Source organism: Acipenser ruthenus, chromosome 2, assembly GCF_902713425.1.
Source record: "Acipenser ruthenus chromosome 2, fAciRut3.2 maternal haplotype, whole genome shotgun sequence".
Taxonomy (NCBI): domain Eukaryota; kingdom Metazoa; phylum Chordata; class Actinopteri; order Acipenseriformes; family Acipenseridae; genus Acipenser; species Acipenser ruthenus.
Genome location: NC_081190.1, coordinates 39,242,205 through 39,259,346, shown reverse-complemented (window position 1 = coordinate 39,259,346; position 17,142 = coordinate 39,242,205). Strand labels below are relative to the sequence as shown.

Genomic DNA, 17,142 nt, shown 5'->3' with positions numbered 1-17,142 from the left:
AGAAACAGTCATTCTGGTGGTGGTCTATCTCTGCTTTTTTTGTATGAATGAAAAATGTGTGCAAATCAACCAACAACAAAACATTATTTTATGGCTTTAAACATTGCAAATAGTCAAATGGTGTTCAGGCCCAGTGTTCTGTTGTAGTAACAAATGCTATAGAGATAGCCGTATGTTTTAAAGAATTCAAATTTGCAGACAGATAACCCCTTTTTGAGCTGTTTGACTCTCTTTAACTTGGATGGTTTGATTCCCTTGATGCTGGCGACCTTCTGAAAGATCTGCCTTCATCTGAAGCTGCTTCTGTATCCACTCCTGAGAGCAGGGCTAAATTGCTGGCAAATGCTGAGCTCCATCACATGGCAGCCTCAGCAACTAATACTGTTCATCCTGATTCCTTCCAGAGAGAGAGTGAGACTGCTTATACACATGCCATTCATCACGGTAACTTGAACATTAGATCATATTGCTGTTGCTGGTTTTGGAATACATGCTAATTTTAAAAAGGAATACTTTTAAAACAAGAAGCAGAAAGCAATAGAAATCATCTGAATTGCTCAAAACCTAATTCTGACATGGTGTGGCTGTTCTGTGTTTCCGTAGCAGCTGAAGCCTGGATAAAAAATTAAAATGTTTTGTCTGATAAAAACAAAGGAGATGTTTTCCAAATCTCGAGACTTCACTGTCTGGTTCACGATGAGAGCAGCTAATTAGTTTATTGTTTGCATCTCTGTCAATCTAATAATAATTAGGTTATGCACGGCTTGGTAATATAAAGTGAATCTTCCACACTTTACAGCAATCATTAAGCGAGTAAATGAATAATTACGCTTTGTCGCCTTTTTTACAGGTTCTAAACTGCAGATGAACTGTGTTGACAAAATGCTGATACATAAATGCATCTTTTTGTTTCTGCTTTCCTAGAGACTCCAGAGAAGCAGCCTTTATCTCCGGCAGAGATTAGAGAACCAAAGCCTGTTGGAGATGAAGTCACCCAGAGGCTGCTACTAGAGAACGATTACTCTGTCCAAACACCCAGCCTGCCGGGAAATCTCTCCTCAGCCAAACACAAGTTTACAGCCAAACTTTCGGAGATGGATGTCCAACTAACTGCTTTGCAGAACATTGCAGAAAATATGGAACTTGAGTTTGCTAACACCAGGCTGGTAGGTTGTGAAGATATGCAGTGTTTAACTTGACAAAATGCAATTCTGAGGTGAGAAATCAAATGACAGCAATGACATATTTGCCTTACACTTATGTGTAGGGCTTGAACTTTTTGTTTTTTATTTTCCAAATGTCTACCTCCCTGGTTTTAAGATCATTGTTTTCTTTGTTACAAATCAAGAAGATTTGCATTCATTCATTCAATCAATCAATCAATTATTTTATATAGTGCCTTTCATAGTGGACCACCATTACATAGCGCTTTACAAGATGCAGTAACAATAAGATATCCATAATACTTCAAATACAGAGAAATGCATAATACCTGATATACAGTTTATAAACAAAAAAACAGTGCATAATACATGAAACAGTGGCAGCAACACAGCAGTTAATAGCAGATATCAGGCTTAAAGAGCATGGAAAGCAAGAGAGAACAAGTGGGTCTTGAGGGTTGATTTAAAGCGAGCGACGGTGGGAGCATCACACACCAAAGCTGGGAGATAGTTCCAAAGAGTCAGAGCCATGAAGCTAAAGGAGTGTTTTCCAAGTGTGGTGCACTTTTGCTTGGGGATAACAAGCAGGCCATGGACTTGCTGTCAGTGTACACTCTGTACTGGGTATCTTATGCTGAAAAGAAACTGTTAAACAAGTGAAAATAACAAAAGCACAACGATAAACTAGGCGACTGTGAGAATGAAATTTAACTAGCAATTAACGTAACAGAATCAGGTTCAGTCAAGATATGAGGGTAAAACCAAATTACATTTGTTTTGTAATTAACAGCCTTTTCTGAGTTTAATTAGGAAACAATCAGCTCAAAATAGGTTTAAAGAGACGTCTTAAAACCCGAAAACCCTACTTATGTGTTATGAAATGACTGCTAGGTGATGCCACAATAACCCAATGTGGGTGTGTTATTATTATGATGATAATACCAAGGAAGTATCATCATATTCCCTTCATGAACAGTAGCAGGTGGTTTTTTTTTTTTTTTTTAATGAATCTGTCTACAGTTTTATCAACACGTGAGGATGTGTAATGCTTACTCTTTAAAGTGCCGTCTCATAAATAGGTAGTTGGTGGAAACTGAATTGAATTCTTACTTGCATGTTTTCTTAGATCTTTGTGATGTGTCTGTCTGTGCTGATCACTCTGTAATAGGTTTGTATATTTTGCTACTAGCTGGTGAACACCATTGAAAACCTTGGCGCTGTCATTGACCCAGAACTGGAACCAGAGCGTTACACCACGAGAGGAGTTGCAGTTACAGAAGAAGGTATGTTACATACACACTCGCACATGGAGGATTCTTACACTACAGGCAGTGATAACCAGGCAGGTCAATAATAGGCATACAGTCACCACATGGCTTTAAATGCTGATTGGCAATGTAACTACATGGTTGAGAGTGTGTGCTCTGGCTGGTCTGAAGTTGTTGCTGCACAGATGGCTAGCTAATGGCATTGATCAATTTATGCCCAGTCCTGTTAAAAAGCTCAGAAGCTCAGGATATTGAATTAATACATTATATGGTTGCAGATTTTGCACTAATCAGACTATATTGACTACACAACGTTTTGTAACTAGTATTTACTAAAATGTAAATTATCATACAATTAAGGGGGTCTTTTCTATACCATGTGAGAGATAAATCAGTGCTTTTCCTGTAAACCTCTGTGGCAGCATCCTTACATGTCCTGTTTTCATTCCCTAATGCTTTCCTTGGAGCAGCACTCTATCTGAGCCATGCAGCCAGACTAGAGGATCTCTTGGAAGATGATGAGGAAGATCTTTTATCCGAGACAGTTCCTCCTTCTGCTGCAGCTTCTCCTCCTGTCCTGGTGGGGCGCTCTCTCCTCTTTGCACCTTTCACTGCCAGCAGCATAGCTGGTCTTAATGCTTCCTCTGCTGGTACATTCTCTTCTCTTACAAAGCCACTGCAATCAGGGCCGTGTATTTGCCCACCCCCCTTTAAAAATACATTAGAGACAGTAGATAAGATGAACTGTTAAATATGCTATACAAATTTTAAAGCAGGATTCTACTTATAGTGCCTTCTGCACTTCCTCATGCCAAACAAATTGTCAGTTTGTTTAAATATTAAAGATTTACAGGAGGAATAAAAACAGTAGAAATTATTAATATAACTCCTGGCCCACTCATCAAAAAATAATATTAAAATTTTCATTTTTTCCATTGCACCAAAATAATTGGAAATGGATTCTCCTTTCAATAAAGTATTTCAGAATGAAAATAAAGAAAACTCTTAGGATAATATGACAAATGTCTGGTAATATTTTATTGTTTTGTATTTCTAGCTGTGCCTGAAGTATCTGTCTCACGTAACACACCGGGTACATTTTTATATAGTGATCTAGAGTTACTCTCTCCATAGTGTCCGTTTCTGTTGTACAGTCACACGTGTGCGGTGTCAGGTAATTAATTCTAAAGAGTAGCAGGTTCCAGGTGACTGTTTGTTGGCTTTAGAGTCTTGGTAAACAAACAGGAGGGTCTCTTATACCTGTTTCATCAACTCTAGCACATCTGAGCCTGTTTCTTATTCGTTTTCCTATGTGGGTTTTAGCTAATGGGTTTGTTTAAAGCACGTGGTGGTTTACTTTTCCTGTTTAATTTTACAGACTTTGACATAATGGCAAGAGAGGCTCATGTGTAAGTAATTTACCATTTTTATTGTTTTCAATAGATCAAAGAATTATATTTAAATAAATATTGACTTTACTTATAGCTAGGATCAAGACTGTTAACATTTTTAAAGTGCAACTTGGATGAAAGAACAATGCAAATACAGAACTTCAAAATTGTGCTAAAAATCATAAATGTGTGTTTATTATTATTTGCCTATTTTTTTGTGCATTTTATTTGTTTTGAATTCATGTACATACACTCTGAAGTGCAGATGGAAAGCACTGTCCCTACTTATCACCAACCATTAATCCAGGGTATTTACTTTAACTTCTGGTAAAACTCTATTGATCCAACACAAGATGTAGTCTTACCCACTCTTGCATAAATTAAACTTACCTACAGATTATACTGTTGGATTTGATTTGAATTTGTATTTGATGTGGTTGACTCACCAATCATGAATCTGCCTCTTGTTAGAAGTCTTCACACATGCCTGTGATTTAATTACATTTTTTGTAATTAGGTCAACAGAGGATGTTCTGGACCTCACAGAACTGAGCGATATTGCTGACATCCTTGGTGACCTTGTGAAAGATGGAGGAATCTCAGCCACAGAGCTGGGTCTGTCGGAAGTGCAAGCCAGACGACTCCCCAGGTAACAGAAATATTTAAAAATAACATTATTATTATTATTATTATTATTATTATTATTATTATTATTATTATTATTATTATTATTATTTATTTCTTAGCAGACGCCCTTATCCAGGGCGACTTACAAGAATCACAGTACAAGTAATAATACAATTAAGAGCAAGATAAATACAATGACTTTGGTTCAAGCAAGTACAAGTGTGACAAAATACAATTCAACAATACAGCAGATAACAGTGATAGTTACATCAGGATATGATTAATTACAAAATACTACAGATTAAACATTTGGCAGATTACAGTACTCTGAAGTACAGGATTAAAATGCAGTAAAATAGGGGGGCGGATAAGAGCAAATAAGGCGCATTTTAAGGAAGGGTGATAGTGTCCCAGGGGAAAAACAGAGGAGTTCTACAGGTGCTGTCTGAAGAGGTGAGTCTTAAGGAGGCGCCGGAATGTGGTCAGGGACTCGGCGGTCCTGACATCTGTAGGAAGGCCATTCCACCACTGCGGAGCGAGGGTGGAGAAGGAGCGGGCTCTGGAGGCAGGGGAGCGTAGAGGAGGTAGAGCCAGTCTTCTAGTGCAGGCGGAGCGGAGAGGTCAAGTGGGGGTGTAGGGAGAGATGAGGGTCTGGAGGTAGCTGGGTGCAGTCTGGTCAAGCCATCTGTAGGCTAGTACAAGAGTCTTGAACTCGATGCGAGCGGTAATCGGGAGCCAGTGGAGTGAGCGGAGCAGTGGAGTTGCGTTGGAGAAGCGAGGCAGACAGAACACCAGGCGAGCAGCAGAGTTGTGGATGAGCTGGAGCGGACAGGTGGCAGACGCAGGGAGGCCAGCCAGGAGGGAGTTGCAGTAGTCTAGGCGGGAGGGTACCAAGGCCTGGACCAGGAGCTGGGTTGCGTAGTTGGTGAGGAAGGGTCGGATTCTTCGGATGTTGCTCAGGAAGAATCGGCATGTGTGTGCCAGAGTGGAGATGTGCTGGGAATAAGAGAGGCAGGGGTCCAGGGTGACTCCGAGGTTCTTAGTGGAGGAAGAGGGAGAGAGTGTGGTAGATTCCTAGAAACACAGAAACAGAACTGCCTTTTTAAATTCATTAATAGGTAATAAAAGAGGGAACTGTTTAAGTGACATGAATAGATCACTATTTAATCCATGGTAGTGCGTTGTAAGTTATGGGTTTGAATGGTTGCATATACCCTAATAAAAGCCTCCATTCCAGTCAAGGCAGCTGAAAACAGGTGTGAAATGTGTGAGACACTTCAGTAGCGTCTGCATTGGCTTAGGCACTAGAGATCCAGATTCGGGTAGGGAAGCAGACTGCATGCTAACACTCCTGTGTCTGGACAGCACGGGCAAAGCCAGAGGAAGGGGGCCAGGCCAGGCGCCTACGAGGACAGAGAAAGAGAGGCGGGAGATCAGGGAGTGGATGAAGAGGAAACAGCAGCAGAGACTGGCTGAGTATCGCAAACAGAGGGAACACAGCCCCCTCAAAGCAAGCACTGCAATGGTACGCAATCTAGAATTGCAGCATAAATTTGTTTAAAAAAAGAAACATTGTGCCCATAGGTGTGAATTATTGTGTCCTATGCCAATATGCTTCCCTCACTTGCATGCCTTAGCCTTTAAAACACATGTGTACTAAGAGCAAATTGATATGGATATAAAATATCAGTTATCTTAATGTTTTTTTCTTGTAGTTTAGAATCACTTTGTATCTTCTGTTTCTGTCATCACATTCTGGTGACAGTTTAAAGCAGTCCTGTGGCCTCAAAAGGACTGTCAAACATGACTTCTCCAAGTTCAGCTGGTACACCAGAGTGTAACCTTTAAGCCGTCCCACTGCAACACTCTCTTCCCAGGGGATGTAAGAAATACATTAGTTAAGATAACTGGGATATTTCAGTCCCGTACCAAGTTGCTTGTTAAAGTGGCAGCTTATTAAGCTCTTTGTTTTTTCATTGCATTTATTTTATTTCTGCCGCAGATAAATATCACTGCTAAAGACATCAAAGTTAACAACAAAATTAAAGAAGAAAAAAAAGAGTACTTCAAGTATAAATTGAATTTAGGATTGTCCTTTTATGTAAAGCCTAAGCAATTCTTATAATTGTAATAGTAATATTTGAAGGCATACGGTATTTGCATGTCATTTCAACTTCCAACATTGTGGCTTCAATGAAAGGCTTAGACCGTAAGTTGAATATATATCTCGACCCAACCTGAGCATTATGTATGGTACCTATTCATAGCAAGAACCAATTTGCAATAATCAGCCCATCAGAACTTCAACTGGGTTGTACCGTTATAAAAAAGTGTAACGTTGTTGTTTCATTGCTCACTTTGGTTAGAGTTGACAGTGAAATTTAGGTTTGAAGCTACTTGCTCTTTATTTTCCATCTCACTAAGCCCATACTGTTTTGATTTGCTCAGAATGGTGCTGTCGGAGCACAACAGCCAGCGAGCTATGGAGGCCCTGAATCTAATGAATGAGATGCTGTCTGACACACTGCCCCTCCCAACAGCTGAGCTCAGCCCCCTGGCAGACACACCTCTCAAATCCATCCGGAGCCAAGGACAACGATCAGCAAGAGGGTAAAAGAGGCCTTGTAACCTTTCACGACATCCAGTGCTCAAGTCAATATAATTTAAAAACATTAGATGATTGTAACGTGCATCTGTGCTGAGCTTGATCTCACCAATGTAGACTCCTTTAGTATCTTGCCCTGGATCTACAGTCCCACACTGAAGGGTTTTATTCCTCAAGTGCATTGTCTTGTGAGGGTTTTTGTTTAAAGGCTTTATGTGAAAGTTAAAAGAATGTGGTGTAGTGTTGGATGATATACCAGTATCCACGATATATCACAATTCAAAATGGTTACAATACCAGTACTGAGCCATTGACTGAACCACAATAATACTGTGGAGATGGCACTACGGTGATTTGACGTGCATGTGGTGGGTGCTGAGCAGCTGAAAGAAGTATTGCTTGTGAAAAAAACAAAACTCCAGAAGTTTGTATCGTTGGAAAACTGCGTACTACAGTAGTTTATAAGTTAGATCTCAATCAATAACAATATTTTTTGCCTATTAATGAAGTCAATGTCCAAAAGGCATTGGATACACAAGTTTAATAATTGATTTAAAGTTTCCAGTTGAGAATTCTAGTGGAAGAGGGGTGTTTTATTTTTAGGCCTCACATTCACCCGACTCGTATCAACAATGTCTATAACAAGGACTTCAGATCAAACTAACATCGACACATAATTATTGAAATACAAAGGACAGCTCTTATCAATTAGCCCTAGTCATCGGCAAGGTGGAAAGGGTGAAAAGTTGAGTGAAACCTGCTGAATAATGTTACGGTAACATTGAATTACATACCGCTTTGTAGTTTTCCATATACTGACAAAAATGGAAAAATGTGACATGAAATACTGTACTACTATTATGGCTTCCGGTAGACTTTTGCAATATCATTTTGTAGTTTCTTTGCTTATTAATATATATTATTTATTTATTTATTTATTTATTTATTTATTATGTCTCAGTCCTAAAATTCTCGGTGATGCAAAACTTTTGGCCATAGCTGTACACACATAAACACAGTATACGCAATAAGAGACACAAAACTGGTTTCTATTATTATTTAAACAGTTACGTATTCAATAAACTAGTTTTGAAGTGCTAAGCATTGAAGTGTTTTATTTATTCATTTAAAAAAAAAAAAGTAAATGCCTTTTAAAATTTTACAAACACAAATAAATATTAAATTGTACACAAACTTAACATGTGTAAAATGTAGTAAATAACCAAACAAACCATTTGGCAACAGACGCCTGTGCTTCAATATGGTGTAGCATTGCACAGAAAAAAGCAGCTTCATTCTTTTTGCTGAAAAAAAAACCATAGTGCAAAAAGATAACTTTCTTCCAAAACAAAAAAAGAACAAACCAACTTCAAAGAATAAAATAAAATAATTCCAAGCTATGCAGCACCATTATCAAAATGTAAAAGTTATATAGATGGGGGCACATTTATTCCAAATTGCTTGTTGTCTGTCAAGCATCTGCAAGTCAAATCCGGCTGTACAGTAGTCGTAGCCTGCAGTATATGAAAAACCTCACAAAATAAAACCATACTTTTTCAATAATGTACTTTGTGTGGTAATATGCAATAATGTCAGACTCGGTGCACCTGGCTGCAAAATTTGCAGTTTACATTATGTGGCAATTGCTGTACATTTAGGAATACACCGATATTTGTTTACAGACTAAACTGTAATGATAACAATCTGATTGATTCTGCACTGAATGATTTCTTTTTAATTTAATTGGTTGTTATCTTTTGTGTTGCATGTACTGTGTATTCTCTTTGATTTTATGTGTTGATACAGTGTGATAAACAGCAAGTTTTGCAATTTTTACTTTCTTCTATTTGCTTACTATATGACTTTCTTTTCTAGGGGACTTTATGCAATTGATATTATTCTGATAACAGAATTCGTATTGGTATTGTGATTGGTGAGGGTTTTTCATTTTAACTGCCCTTATTTAATTTCCATACAGCCAGTAACATTTGTTAGTGTCTAAATAAATCTACAATGCACTGTGCTGCTTCGGAGCAATGATCTCCACCACGACAAATACAATTTATTTACAGTATAGAAAGGAAACTTCTAGAAATGGTAACCCTAGTAATTGAGTTTCCACTCTTTCAAGGCTCATTTGAAACTCAATTGCTTCAACCTAGGGCACTATTCTGCAGTTTGTGGCCCCAATTAAATTATCTTTAATCGAGGAAATACTAATTTAGGAAAATAAAAATTTATCGATTCATTTTTATTTGTATTCATCTTCGATGATGTAATCAATGTCCTTACATTTGCTTTGTTTATTGCATGAGTCTATATTTTCCTAAAATGCTTTTTTTCTAGCTAACAGTTAATTTATCCGGGCACTTGTGCAGTAAATAGTATTAACTAAGCTTATACAATTACAAAACATGTTCTGTGCTGAATGGGGTGCTGCAAAAGTAGCTTCTGGCTTTTAGTGTCGTCAAAGTCCAAGCCTTTAAATCTGGGTCTAAATTTGGGATTAAACGTTTAATGGGATACTAGTACAAACCTGATTTACTATATCAGACATTTGGGACCCATAGCCTGCAGCTAGCTGTTAATAAAATCCATTCTTTGAGTTTATTGCAAAGCACGGTTCAAACAGGGAGTGAAGTGATTGTGCCCTTTGTCATGTATACTGATAAACAGGAGGGTCTGTCTCTGTGTAACCCCATCCCCCCTCCCCCCCACAGCACAGGTTGAGATTGGTCTTAATCCCAGTATTCTCATGGGTCTTCACTTCCTGTTCTAGGGGCAGACCTGTTAGTCGAAGCCAATCAGCAGGTCACACAGCAAGAAGTCCATCTAATGTGAGCCAAACTAGATCCCTGTCCTATTCTCCTGGTCGACCTTCACAATATACAGGTAGGAGGCTGCTCTTTGTTGAAAAAGTGTGTGTGTGTGTGTGTGTGTGTGTGTGTGTGTGTGTGTGTGTGTGTGTGTGTGTGTGTGTGTGTGTGTGTGTGTGTGTGTGTGTGTGTGTGTGTGTGTGTGTGTGTGTGTGTGTGTGTGTGTGTGTGTGTGTGTGTGTGTGTGTGTGTGTGTGTGTGTGTATATATACACACACTGGAGGCTGTCTGGTCCAGTGGTTAAAGAAAAGGGCTTGTAACCAGGAGGTCCCCGGTTCAAATCCCAACTCAGCCACTGACTCATTGTGTGACCCTGAGCAAGTCACTTAACCTCCTTGTGCTCCGTCTTTCGGGTGAGACGTAATTGTAAGTGACTCTGCAGCTGATGCATAGTTCACACAACCTAGTCTCTGTAAGTTGCCTTGGATAAAGGCGTCTGCTAAATAAACAAATAATATATATATATATATTTTAGCTCAAAGAGCCAGATATATATATATATATATATATATATATATATATATATATATATATATATATATAGATAGAGATGATAAGAACACAATCATGAAAACATGTCAGTATTGCCCACTGCAGAAACAGAAGCTAATCTGAAGTGCAGATGGCACCCCTAATCCAGAGATGAGATGAAATACAACAGGAAAAAAAGGAGAGTAAAGTTTGAAAACCCATATCTAGCTGCGGTTTATTTAAAAAAGAATTCTAAGTTCTGTATATGTTGGTGAATCAAAAGATTAAAGGTGAATGCTATTTTCCTCTTGTTAGGCTCTGTTAGGACTAGAGCGTCACAGAAAAAGCCATCTGCTGCTACAGGGAGAGCCAGCAGTGCAAGCAGCAGCCTGGACCTGCACAGACCAGGTAAGCCTGCATGTGTTAGAACTAGTCCTCTGTACAGGTATAGCCTGTGCCTGTGTGATTAGACCACCTGTCTTAAAAAACAGTTGCCTTCAGAACTGATGCAGCCTGATTTAGGAGCCCACTTTCAATCTGTTTAGGAAAGGTTTAACCTGTATACAACTGTTTTTACTATTGCCACTGGCAATGAATAAAACTTTGTTTATTAAAAATTGTTTTAATAAATGTACTACTGTATTGGGGTACAACTATATGTACTGTACTGGGTGAGGCAGGTGCGTAATGATGTATAATGTTTATTAAAATGACTTCACTACCTTGTATCCACTGGGTCTGTAATGTGGTTCCCCACATTACAGACCCAGTGAATCAACTTAATTTTAACTGTGTCCACATTTCTGTACTGCGCTTCAAGTAATTGTCTGGGTTGACTCCCAATCTCTTAAGATTTTAAAGACATCAGTCATGTCCCCCGATTCTTCTTTCTTCCAGGCTAGGTAGTCAGTTCTTTCAGCCTTTTTCTGTAGCTCGGTCAGTCCTTAAATCCTGGGATTAGTCTGGTTGCTCTTCTTTGGACTTCTTTACTCTTCTCAGAGCCACAATGTACCTTTAGTGCTGTGGTGACCAGAATTGGACAGTATTCCTAGTGCCGTCTCACCAGTGCATTGTACAATCTCATAATAACCTCATTGGAATTGTCCTCTTGGCTTATGGTGTTTTGGTTGTTTTGTCTTGGTTTTTTATTTTTAATCTTGCAAATTTGATGATATACTGTAAAGGAAAAATGACAGCTGAGAAGCGGATGAATTGTTATGGATAATGTCCTCCTCCTCTTCAGGAAGTGGAATGCTGAGCAGTGCAGGGCCAGGGAGACCATCTCCATACTCCAGGGCCCGCAGCACTAGAGTGGAGACAGAGGCCTGGCCAGAGCGGGACGTTGTCAGTCCCTGGAGCCCACCTGCTGAGATCAGAAGGTTACTGGAGATGAACGGCTCTGTACAGGTGAGGGGAGCAGACCCGTCCGAGACCCGACACTGCTGTGCATCAAAGACTATTAAACACTCAGCAGTTCTACATTTAGACATACATAATCAATGCTGCACAGATATTCAGAAAGATTTCTAGTTAAAACATTTGTCATTGAATTTATGGGGCTGCTTTCCATATTTCTAAATGTTATACCCCTCGGGATGAAATCCCCAGCACCGAGGATATAGTGGAGGTGGTCGCATGTATGCAACATTTCTACATACATCTGAAATAAACTTGTGAGGAAACTTTTTTATCATTATTTAGCCTGTTATTGAGAGAATTAGATTCTAGGGATTTACATTTTTGCATACACTGTATCTGGAAAACAGGTATGTAAATTTAAATGACACTTAGTATTAACATTATTTAGTTGGTAATAGAGTATTACATTGTGGCGATTTTATATGGAGGTCCCTCTGACTAAATGTCACACTTTAATTTGGACATGTATACTTAAACTTTCTCATCATACTGATGGTTCTAATGTTGAATTTACAGCTGGGTGGCAGTGTATGTTACTGACACACGATGGTCAGAAAGCAAGCATTCAACCCATTCTTATTGAGAGAAACCCTTAAAGGGGATGAGATGTATATTCTTACTAGTGAGAAACCAGTCTGCCTGTTCATGTTTTGCTTTACAGCCAGTAGAAAACTGTCATATTTACGCCTCTGTATTGTGCAGTTGTTTCATTATTTACTCTGGTGCATTCAACATGTGCTTTCCCATTTGGTCTTTTTTTATATTGTTTTATATTTGCCACAATCACACCAGAAGATATTTATTTTAAGTGGATTGCAGGTACTTTGTGGTTGGAAGACGGAGGTAATGATTGTCGTGTGGGGATCTAAAAGTGCTGCAGTGTGATGATATTGGGTGGAAAGGCTGCTCAGAGTTTATAGCACATCTTTCCTCTATTCTGTTCAAGATCCTCTGCTTGAAGATGGGTCTCCGTTGAGAAGGGGTGACCTGGATGGTTTGGACCGCCTGTCTGAAAGCACTGGCAGGATCCTCAGTAAGCAGGACTGGGCTGCCATAGAGAACATGCTGGCGAGCGAGGAGGATCTGTAGACTGATTTACAACTGTCCTGGCCCTAAGTTTTTTTTTTTTAAAAACAGTAATAAAATCACAATTGCTTATGTAATTTGTTTGAGAAGCTATGTCGAAAAAAGAAATACATTTAGGTTATTTTGAAACCATTTATTAATCAAAAAAGAGATTTGCCAGAAGATTAAACTATTGTGTGTTTTGTTTGTATTTCCTGTGATACCATTGTTCAATTTATTTTTTGTTGTTTTTTGTAATTATGGAAATGTATAGTTTTTGTTATACTTAAATTATTATTCTGATAAACTTGATTGGATTTACAATGTTTTACTGCAGATGTTACATGTGTGCTTTCTAACAGTGCTACATTGCCATGATTTATCAAGTGCCGTTATTTTAAATAGCTTGTTTGTTTTACCCCTTTGAAAATATGTACTAAAGACCAAAAAAATCAAAAGTAGTCTAAGAAAGGGCCAAGGTTGCATACCCCTGCTATAATATATAGAGGGTTGACCAGGAACATGCAGGGTTTTTTATTCTCAGTTTGCCCTTTTACCCTGAAGGGGTCAAATTTGAATATTTAAAAAAAAAACAAAAAAAACACAACAGTTGAAATATCTCTATCCACAAGAAAGTAACTTATTAACAATTCTATTTATCTTCACATTCACACTGTCAAGTCTGACTTTTAAAAATAACGCTATTTGAAATGCCTTACTTTTTAATGTTTATTGTTCCAGTAAGACCTTTACAATACACACAAAAAGGAAAACATCTAAAAACGGTGTATTTCAAAGAAACTAGATTCTTTTGATGCTTCTTTTAACACTAATGGTCAACACTACTGTGTGTGTCACAGTGAAATGTTTAAATATGCTCCTACATTCTATGCAATGGTCTATTACTGCAAGTCATTGTTCAGGCAAATATTAAATGCAGCAGAAAGGAATCCAATTATCTGTATTGAAATGTTTTATGAAATCACTCTTTGGGAAGGTTAAATATATAATGGCCATTGACTATGAATCAATAAAGAGTTGATGTTCAGATCATAAAACACGCATTTAACAGGTTTCTTCTCTATACTATGGAAATACAACTGAATACAATGAGTATGTAATTACAACATTTGGCCAGCAGGTGGTGCATAAACACTATATTAAATATGACATTTTTTTTATTTATTCGTGATTTTCACAGTAGACAGGAACGTGCACCTGTCTGCTTCCTTGGGAGAGAGAACAGCTATGGGTTGGTGTCTGTCCAAGCCTTTTACAACTGAGACTTATTAAAATCTTTTAGATGGCTTCAGCTTTTCACTTTTCATAGTATTCTTTAGCTTAAAAGAAAACACTGCTTTGCTGTAACGTAACTTCTAGCCTACCCCCACTAAGTTAATATTATCACTGTCTTTCTGTATCAATGCAATGTTCCTTACTGGGAACTGTTCCAGTGTGTTTATAGCACTTTGTTTCTCATGATCGTATACTATCTGTTACATGGTTTATGCCAAAGCGGTTTCTTTGGGATACATTAATAAAGGTTATTTATATGTGTTTACTAAACATCTTCATGCTGCATTCTTTAAGAAGACAAATTTTAAAAAAAGCATTGTACCCAACCATTTGTACCCAAGCACCTGTGTTAACACTGTCAATACGGTACAGAACAGTTAATGTTCTAAATGTTAGGTGATCAATGTTTAGTAAGCATTACACAGATAAAGGTACACCTTTAACCACCTGTCAAAACCCTATATTAAAATAGTGAACACTATAGTTAAGAGCTGAAAAAAATGTATTGTTAGTCGAGAGAAAGAAGAAACCGCAATAACTAAATGAAGAGCCATCAATTAATCAATCTAAAAACAGTTATACTCCACTAGTATGCAAGTGATCTGTTGATTTAAAATACTTCACCAGGAGAATCATCACATTTCAAGGAGTGTTCACTGTTAGACCATAACCTGCAAAACAACTAAGATTGGCAATTTCAGGATTTACTGCAAATGCAGTGAAGATGAGTTCAACAGGATGAATCTAAAAGGATGATAGATTATTTGAATTACTAATGCTTTGGTTAAAAACCTAATACCTATTAGGATTTACAGAGACAACACAAGCTTAGAAAGGTCTCAAAGGAAAGAAAACCCCCTTTATGTACGTATTACATAATCAGCTTATATAGGCTAATAAAATGGTGTTGGATACAGTACCACATAAGGGAACATTGTTGGAATTAGCTTCTGTAAAAGAACATTGGTCATCATGTGATTAATAATTTCTACTTTAAAAGGAGTACAAAAATTATGTGATCTATAAACTTAATTGCAGGAAAACAAATGTAATGTACCATTTAAAAATGAACCTGCCAATGTACAGAACCTACACCAGGATTAACTCTATATATTTCTTTTTTGAGTACTCCCAAGTATTCATTCTGTAAACACTAAATCCAGTGGTAAGCAAACATAAACCCAGAGCTGCTGAAACCTAAGAAAAATTCAGACTTAAGACTGGAGAATGAAGGGTTGCAAGGACATCCAGATGGAAATTCAGGGATGTTGGGCACATCGGTGAACAGGTACAGTTGCAAAGTCTAATCCAAAAACAATTACTGTATACATGAGGGACTGTAAAGAGATTTTAACATTTGTTTTTAGAACTCCTGAGGAATACAAGCACCCCGCAAAGATGAGTTAATCTGAGACAAAGCATTGTAAAGGAAATCATCAGATTAATCCAGATCATGATATAATTCATGGCTGGAATACAGGAAGTCCACCCCAAGCATTTACAATGTCCGCAATGAATTGTCTCTAACCTGTGGGATCATCAGAGCCAACGTAATGCTTACCAGGTGAACCACTCAGATCTGCTGATATTTTAAAATCTTTTAGAAAAGGTTTGAGAAAAAGGAAAAGGATACATGAAATTTGCTTGACAAACTAAGAAAGACTAATAAAATGTAAGACTACTGTTAGAGAAAGTATTGGATCAGACTGAAGGCCATTTCAAATTCAAAATAAATAAGACTAATTGAAATCACAATGTCCCTTCATTTTGATATGATGTTCTCATTTTAAAAGCCAAACTAGAAGTATTTCCTGCATGTATTTCTGGTAAAAGTGAAAATTCAACATACAGTTGTGAATTTAAGAAATCTGGATGCACAAAGAACTCTAACCAGACTGCTCAAAGAATTAGGTTAAAGTTCAGTACTAAATGAATAGAGAAATTGCAAGGTTAACAATAAGAGTTAATATTCATGTTGCAAAATATAACTCATGTATGTGTTTAACATATTCTCAATAGGGAAGCACTGGTTACCAAGAACTGTACTTAATTATTATTACACCTAGCACTTTAATGACCATGGATGTGTTACAGTTTTTTTTTTTTTTTTTTTTTTAGTTCAAACCAAAAATCACCAAGTCAGTAAAAGACAGTGAAAGTGTGTGACATTTGTCCATCTTTACGATAACACTATATATATATATATATATATATATATATATATATATATATATATATATATATATATATATATATATATATATATATTCCATTACTTGATATTAATAAATATTAACGGCCTACGCAGTAATAAGGTTTAAAACATCACATTAACTTCTCAGTCTTCATTTCTAGATAAAAATCATCAAAAAGTATATAAAAAGCAAATACAAAACACAAACATGTATATTCCTGCCTTGAATTGTCATACAATCTATGTAAAAAAAACAATAAAACAATTAAAAACACCTTTTAAATAAAAATATTATATATACGCTCACTGCTCATAACTGAAGAAATCCCAACTGCGGTAGCTTGAATATTGGGAATTTTCGTGTGTGTATGTCAGAGGTGAAGATAGTCCCTTGATTCTCATCATAAAGGGACTGGCTTGGTGATTGTCTGTTGGCCCTCTAAGGACACTTTAAACCTTGTGTGGGTTAGTTCCACTTTTAAGTAGGCATTCCCTAAATTAGCAGTGAGTGTACACTTTTGTTAATGTTAAAAAGTAATGCTATGCATATTTTAATAACATACCACACAATTAACTATATAATCCTCTCTATAAATAAGACACCAGTTTATAAAAGCAAGCATTTTCAAGGAAAGAACTTCTTACACAACTTGCTTTAATAATCTGTAGTCACTAACAGGTAAAGTTGTAAATAATAATAATAAAAAAAAACAAAAAACAGATGACACTGTTGAACAAAATAAGAAAGTCAAATGGAAACAGACAAG

The 17,142-nt window shown here is 37.3% G+C and overlaps 1 protein-coding gene across 1 annotated transcript; it reads left to right on the top strand.

The window, feature by feature from the left end:
- The first annotated feature begins 268 nt into the window (after positions 1–268).
- On the top strand, positions 269–12,909 carry LOC117408667 (ciliogenesis and planar polarity effector 1-like). The gene is made up of 13 exons (XM_058985429.1): positions 269–444; positions 925–1,166; positions 2,353–2,446; positions 2,902–3,081; positions 3,810–3,840; positions 4,340–4,471; positions 5,815–5,974; positions 6,452–6,519; positions 6,898–7,059; positions 9,834–9,946; positions 10,717–10,809; positions 11,645–11,845; positions 12,767–12,909. Exons 1-13 carry the CDS (start codon positions 360–362, stop codon positions 12,907–12,909), a joined length of 1,704 nt encoding a protein of 567 aa, XP_058841412.1. The 5' UTR covers positions 269–359.
- The last annotated feature ends 4,233 nt before the right edge of the window (positions 12,910–17,142 follow it).

Coding starts and splice junctions, on each gene's coding strand:
- LOC117408667 (XM_058985429.1), top strand. CDS start 360: ATGGCAGCCTCAGCAACTAATACTGTTCATCCTGATTCCTTCCAGAGA. Junction 2,447..2,901: donor AGTTGCAGTTACAGAAGAAG/GTATGTTACATA, acceptor TCCTTGGAGCAG/CACTCTATCTGAGCCATGCA. Junction 3,841..4,339: donor ATGGCAAGAGAGGCTCATGT/GTAAGTAATTTA, acceptor TTTTGTAATTAG/GTCAACAGAGGATGTTCTGG.